Raw genomic sequence first — 6,555 nt, 5'->3', positions numbered from 1 at the left:
CCTGTACACCACCACAAATGAGCAAGCCCCCCGCCCGCCCGCCAGCGTGTCAGGCCGCTCGCCCGCCTGCCCGCCCTCCTGCCGGCCCACGCCCTTGTCCCCCCCAGCCGACCATGCCCTCGCCGTCCCACCCACGCGCCCTGCGGTGCGTCCGTGCCCTGGCCTGTTCATCCGCCCGCCTGCCGCCTTCTCGCTTGCCGTCTGCCTGCCTCTCTGCCCCCACGTGTCCGTCCTGGCTGCTCACCCGTATCCAGGCATGTCCACCAGGTACCAGCTGTCATTGATTATGAAGTGGTTGATGCACTGGGTCTTGCCTGCACGTGGGAGGGCGGGGTGATGCAGACGACGGGCAGAGGGCACAGCGCTTGGGGAAATGAGAGCTGACCTTGGCGCAGTGCTGAGGGCCGACGCAAATACAGGCCTATCAGGCGCACGTCACCTCAGCCAGCGACCGCGACGCGCACCCCCGCCGGAGGCCGCCGGGGCAGTGGCCTCACGCAAGTGCAGCCGCAACCGGCCGTTTGCGGCGGCCCGGACCCGCGGCTGCCGACCGGAGGCGCCGCCGCCACCCACCCGGCTCTTTGGAGACCTGCGCCAGGGCCTTCCGCCCGGTCAGCATGTTGATGAGGCTCGACTTGCCGACGTTCGAGCGCCCGATGACGGCAAACTCTGGTGGGCCCTCCTTGGGGCACTGCGAGATCTCCACGCTGCTCTTCACAAACTCAGCGGTGCGGACGCGCACGTTGGTGGGCACCGGCAGGTCGAGCTGCACGGTGGGGAACGCCTCCGCGTCGCCCGCGTCGCGCGCGTCTGCGCTGCCGTCGTCGCGCCAGGCGTGTGCGTCATTTTCCTGCAAAGCTCCCTCGCTGCTGAGAAGAGCATCGCTCTCGCTATAATCTTCGTCCTCTTCTGCTGCCGCCGCCGCTGCCGCCGCCGCTGGTGCTGCTGCGTGTCGCCCGCGGTGTGGCTGGCCAAACGATACAACGCCGCCGCCTTTGCTGGGAGGCGGCGGGGCCCGCCGTCTGCGCCCGCCGGTGGGGGTGTTTCTGCTGCTGGATGCGCATGCCGCTGCGCTGCTACTGAAGGCATGCCACGCGCAGGGCAACGCCCAAAGCGGGGCGATGCGCTGAAGCTGGGGAGCAAGGCCGCCTGGTGCAGCTGGTGAACGCGCTGCTGCAGCAGGAGCCGCCGCTACTGCATGGCGCCGAATGCCACACCAGGCGCTCCCAGATGCGATACGGCAGCCATCATGTGACAGGAAACCTCTCCCTAGCACCGCCCTGTGCAGGCTACCGCGGAGCATCGCGTCAGAGTCCGACAGTGGCACGCAGAGATCGGATGCGATTCAAAAATGCATGGTGCCTTTATACATAGGCAATACACGCCAAAAATATTCAGATGGAGGGTGTGTTGTGCAAGCCGCACTACCTGTAGCACCGGGACCGATGGCGAGTGCGGGGTGACGCTGACCAGCTGGTGCCGCCTGCCAATGAGCGCAACTTTGACTAATGGTAACTTACAGGCTTAGTGGAACGGGTATGGGCGGGATACCCCACTCGCTTTGAGCACACTGCTGCTTGCCACATCTGCCGTGTGCGGTGTCTACGGTGGTGACCACTCTGGGCGCCCCACGGTAATCGAACCCTCGTCAATGCATGCATGCGACAACGGAATTTCGTCTGTAACTTACAGGCGCAGGCTTTTTTGCATGCGTCGTTCAATTGGTGGGGCTGCGTGTAAGGTGCATGCAGTACGGTATTGCTTCGTAGCGTGGCCAGACCCCTGCTGGCCGAGCTGTGTGGCCGCCAGCAGGAATGCATGGCATGCCGCATACATGGTCGATGTCAGTTAAGTATCAGTTATTAGTTCGACTTCACAAGACAACACCGCGATGCTTCAGCATCTGAACACATCGTGGTGTGCTCCCTGCGCACACCCCCTTTCTCTGCACCGCACGGCGCAATGCAAGGGCTGCAAACCAAGCCGCCGCACCTGCGTGGCACACACCTCGTCATTCCAGCCTCCCTTTCACGCGCATCTTGTCTGCATGCGTCTTACAAACGCAAGTGCACATACCACAGCCAAACAGCCCCAGCCTGCTGTGTCCTCTCGCATGTCCCTACCCGCTGGTCGTTATGAGCTGATGACAGAACGGACTCCTATAACCTCATTCATATTCAGTAAAGCTGCCCATGGGCGCAGGCGTGCGCATGAGTGCCTCTACAAAAGGGGGGTGATGGCTGGTGGATGCATGCGCGTCGCACTTTCTTACAGTACAGGTTCAAGTCATGGCAACGTTTTTGGAGGATGGCGGCAATGAGTTTGAGATTCACAGTCTGACAAGTGGTTTTGATCCCAGAGCAACGGCCATGCACTGTATGAGAGCAGGGCCTGGCGCATCAGTGCTCGAGTACAGTGGCACTCGGCACCCAGTGCTCGCTCACGCCATTGATGCAAGACTCAAGAGCCACCGTTCACAGTGAATTTTCGAATGCATGTGATTCTTCACCATTACTTTGACCATGCAGCAAGCTTATTTCGCTCTCAGCAAGTCAAAGTGAACGAAGTGATCTGTGGCGCTAGTTTGGGGCAGCGCGCCCTCCGTTTGTCTCCCTTGAATTGTCGAATACATCTGATCGAAGGGGGCACAAACAGTGACGATGACCGTCCTGCGTGCCCCTGCGGCGCCGCACGCAGACAGCAGCGGCGCATCTGCTTGCATGGCATTTGCCGACAACGCAACAACAGAGCGTGACGGCCTGGCGCACCTGCCAACCGCACTGCTGCATGGCATCGTGGAGCTGTGCTGGGTACAGACCGGCGCCCCAACCCTGCTGGCACTCAGCTGCACGTGCAAGTCGCTGCTGGTCGCGTGCAATGTGGCCCTCGCAGCCCAGCGCACCCTCATGCCAGCGGCGACAGTTGCGCTGCGCTGCGCGCCGCCGCCAGGCGAGGGTTGCGCGGGCGTGGTGATGGGACGGCTGCTGACAAGATTGCAGATGGTAACCGTCATCGACCTGTCTGGCCTTCATTTCTGGGTGTATGACTCAGCACTTGTGGTGAGCGCCAAGCAGGGTGCTATCTGCCATTGCGGCATGCGTGCTCCATGAGGACAGACAGATGGTAGCTAGCTTGAGGAGGTTGAAGGAAAAAGTGGGATGTTTGATGAAGCAAGGCTTTTGCATGCTCTGCACTCCCTAACTTGTAGTGCGCACCCCCCCCTGCTTTTCTGCCCACCACCCTCGATGCTGGGCCAAGGCCATTGGTGCGTCATGCCCTCAGCTAGAAGCCCTGCGCCTAGATCACTGCCAGAATATCACTGGAGAGGGTCTGCTGGCGATGTCATCGATGGGACGGCTGGCGCGACTGCGGGAGCTCAGCATAAACCCGTGCGGCGACGTCGGGCAGGGCGGATTCCTGGCCTGCCTGCACGCGCTGCGCACGCTGCGTGCCTCTTACTGCCGTTCGCTGACGGGCGACCAGGTGGGGTTAGAGGCAATGCGAAGTCCGGGGGAAGTCCGTCTGTATTGCTAAGATCATACCATCAGAGCGGGGGTTGTAGGGGTGAGCGTTTTGGGGAATGACACGCCATAGGGGGGTCATGCACCATGAGGAGGTGGTGTGTCAAGCAAGCACACTGTTTGTGCATGAGGGTTGATGCGACAGCTCGTGGTGATGCTGCCAATCAACCTCGCCAAGCGGCACCCCCTTGCTGGCTATGCTCCAGGTGCTGGCTGTGGCAGCGCGCCTCGAGTGCCTAGACCTGACCGGCTGCGACGCGGTGGGGGACGAGGTCTGTGGCGGCCTGCCGACTGTCCGCATCCTCAACCTGTCGTTTGTCCCAATCACTGACAGCGGCCTCTGGCGCCTGGCTGCCGGCAGCCCGCAGCTCGAGGCGCTTTCGCTGGCGCGGCGCAGCAACAACCTGTGGGGGGTGGGGCTGTACACGGACCAGGGGATTGCAAAGCTGCGCCGCCAGCTGCCACGGCTAAATATCAAGTACACTATGTGAAATGAGCCTCTCAACTCGCGCTGGGTGCAGGTTTGCGATGGAGGTCGTATGGCAGCCCGCATTTATATATGGCAGCAACTGTGTTTGTGAATCTGTGACGCTGGACAAGACCATGAAGAGAAATGCGGTGTGTGTCATTCTATGAGCGTTTACCCCATGCAGTCCCGTATTCAGCTTGTTTGCCGCGGTGCGTCTGTCAAGCCGAGACAAAGGATTACAGTGATGAGGCCCCGGTAATCAAGGTGGTCATTCGAGCCGCCTGGGAGAAACTCTTGGGTACTGACTCCTACATTGATCAATGCATCTTTTGGGAGTATTCAAGCCGCCAGCGCGAACACTCCATGGCAATCCACCTACTTGGTTGCCTTGCAGTCCTCCTGGCTTTCCTCGCTTTGCTCGACAGCGTGCATGTCAAAGGATGTGTGGCTGTAACACAAACAACTTTGCAACGCGCTCATTGGGTTTGGGTCAGTGGAGGGTGCTTCTTCCCTCCAAGGGGCCGTGGAATTGGGGGCAACAAAGCCAGTGGCAGGCATCAAGAGGACTGCAGCAGAAGATCAATAACATCACATACACAAACACGATTGATTGGGTTGGCTCAGTCGATGATGGAAATGATGAAGCCACACAAGGCACCAATAGAAGCGAGGACACCCACAAAGCCCCTGAACCCCCCCTGCCCCTGTAGCAGCAGCCAAAGGCCGAGAGGGCTGGCCCCAGCTGCGCAAGCAGCCGCCCACATTAGTGTCGAAGCGACCACAAAAGCGCGGGGGGCTGCCGCAAGTGTAACGGCAGCCACCCGCGCCAGCGGAGAGATCCGGCAGGCGTACCCCGCAGGACACCTGGCTGGGCACATGCCAGGTGGCACCCTGCGTTCCTGCATGCAGCTGGGTCACTCCAGGGACTGCCAAGCGGCGTCCACGAGCTCCTTGGTGCGCGCCCGCTGGTCCTCCAGCAGTATGGACCGCATGAGCTCGTCGGCGGCACGCCGCTGCTCCTGCGTCAGTTGCTGCTGCTGTTGCTGCTGCTGCTGCCGCTGCAGCTCTTGCTGCTCCTGCTGCTGGCGCAGCTGGGCAACGGCACGGCGCTCTGCGGCGCGGGCGGGCTGGTAAATTTCCTGGCAGTCCCGGCCAGCGACCCCGCGGATACCTGCTTGATGCAAGAGTAAGTTGATGGGACTTGGAGGCGGGAAATTAACTCAGCGATGCTGTGCCTGCCTTGCTTTGCCGCACCAACAGGTGCCCCGTCGACGGCAGCAACGGCGCCCTGGCGGTCCTGCACCTGCGCCGCTGCTCATGGTGGCTGGGACGCAAGAACATAAGACGTGCACTTTGGCGGCCCACCTGTGTCGTACGGCGATCCCTCGTCACCACATCCGCTCCATGGCAAGAAGGCCAAGGTGGTCGCTGCTGCAGCGGCGACGTGCAGGACTGCGGTCGATGCTAAGCCCGCTTCCGCTGCCACGGAGCGTATCCGATCGTATCGCCGGTGTATGTGCGATGTTTTTGAAGACAACCGCGGCACATTGTGCTGTGCTGCCCGCTGGAGATCGATCGATCGTGTGAGCAGCATGGCAGTTTTGAGCTATCTGCGTTTGAATAACCGATACAGAAATTGTGATTCGACTGTAGACAACACTTACTCGAAGCCTTTTGCAGCTATGCTGCAACACAGGGCAGCGGGCTCCGTGAGGAGGGGAGCGCCAGCCCGTGGGCTCGGCAATGGCAACAAGTTTTTATATGGAGCGCGCCTGTCTGGTGGAGGGCTCCGGGTGAGCAGGGGTGCTGTTGCGTGTGTGCCGCGGTCTAGTGACACCCCGATAGTGATTGCTTGACGCGTTTGTGCACACGGCATGCATCTATTACAGGTGGTGAAGTGTCTGGTGACATCCCGGGACGAGCCGGCGGCCCCCGGCGATGGCGTCGCGCAGCGTCGCGCCGCGCAGGTATCATGGGAGGTCTTCGCAGCCTGCATGCCTGATGATTTGCTCCTGATTGATCCAGATTTGCGCCTTCGATTGGCTCATATGCGAGACTTGCTGCTGCTCATGCAGCGCGGGCCCTGGCGCGGCTGCTGATGTCGACGCGGCGCTGTTGCAGCCTCGGACCCTGCGCCCTGCATCTCAGTGGGGCAGATGACCCGGCCACGGTTGCGATGGCGGCCTCACCGCTCCAAACGCACCGTGGTTTGTGCCCTGCACTTCACGCAGGCTGCCCTGCTGGTGCCACTCTTCCTGACGGCTGTGTGGGGAGACCAGCCCGCACATGCCGCCCGCGGCCGGCGCCAGGTGCCAAGCACTCGTTTTTTGAGGGGGGATCAGCGGCGCCGCCACGCAGCTGCGCAACCGCCGCGCCCCGGCCCGCTCGCAGGCTTGACTCGGGATCGTACATGATCCGCAGCCGACACAGGGCGCGGCCGCTTCCATGCAAGATCCCCGCCGCTGCCTCTCCCTCCCGAGCGCCCCTCCTCATCCATGCGCGCCTCACTCACGCACTGCACAGGCCATGGAGGCGCAGGTCACCCAGGAGGCCCAAATAATACAT

At 61.7% G+C, this 6,555-nt stretch overlaps 2 protein-coding genes across 2 annotated transcripts in view; both read right to left on the bottom strand.

Annotated features, from left to right (window-relative positions):
- The window catches only part of MNEG_9159 (GTP-binding protein), a gene marked incomplete at both ends in the record, with an annotated part of 3,294 nt that extends 1,279 nt beyond the window's left edge, over positions 1 to 2,015 (bottom strand). The window contains 3 exons of the mRNA XM_014042369.1: positions 245 to 314; positions 574 to 815; positions 2,008 to 2,015. Of these exons, the coding sequence (XP_013897823.1) occupies positions 245 to 314; positions 574 to 815; positions 2,008 to 2,015 (320 nt within the window). The remainder of the gene's footprint in view (positions 1 to 244; positions 315 to 573; positions 816 to 2,007) is intronic.
- A 2,889-nt stretch (positions 2,016 to 4,904) lies between these two features.
- Positions 4,905 to 5,309, bottom strand: MNEG_9158 (hypothetical protein; the record flags this gene model as incomplete). Its single annotated transcript, XM_014042368.1, has 2 exons — positions 4,905 to 5,101; positions 5,294 to 5,309. 2 exons carry the CDS (start codon positions 5,307 to 5,309, stop codon positions 4,905 to 4,907), a joined length of 213 nt encoding a protein of 70 aa, XP_013897822.1.
- Positions 5,310 to 6,555: the final 1,246 nt, after the last annotated feature.

This window comes from Monoraphidium neglectum (assembly GCF_000611645.1).
Source record: "Monoraphidium neglectum strain SAG 48.87 unplaced genomic scaffold scaffold01839, whole genome shotgun sequence".
Classification (NCBI taxonomy): Eukaryota; Viridiplantae; Chlorophyta; class Chlorophyceae; order Sphaeropleales; family Selenastraceae; genus Monoraphidium; species Monoraphidium neglectum.
Note: the sequence above shows the minus strand (reverse complement) of the source record. Positions and strands in the feature narration are given on the sequence as shown.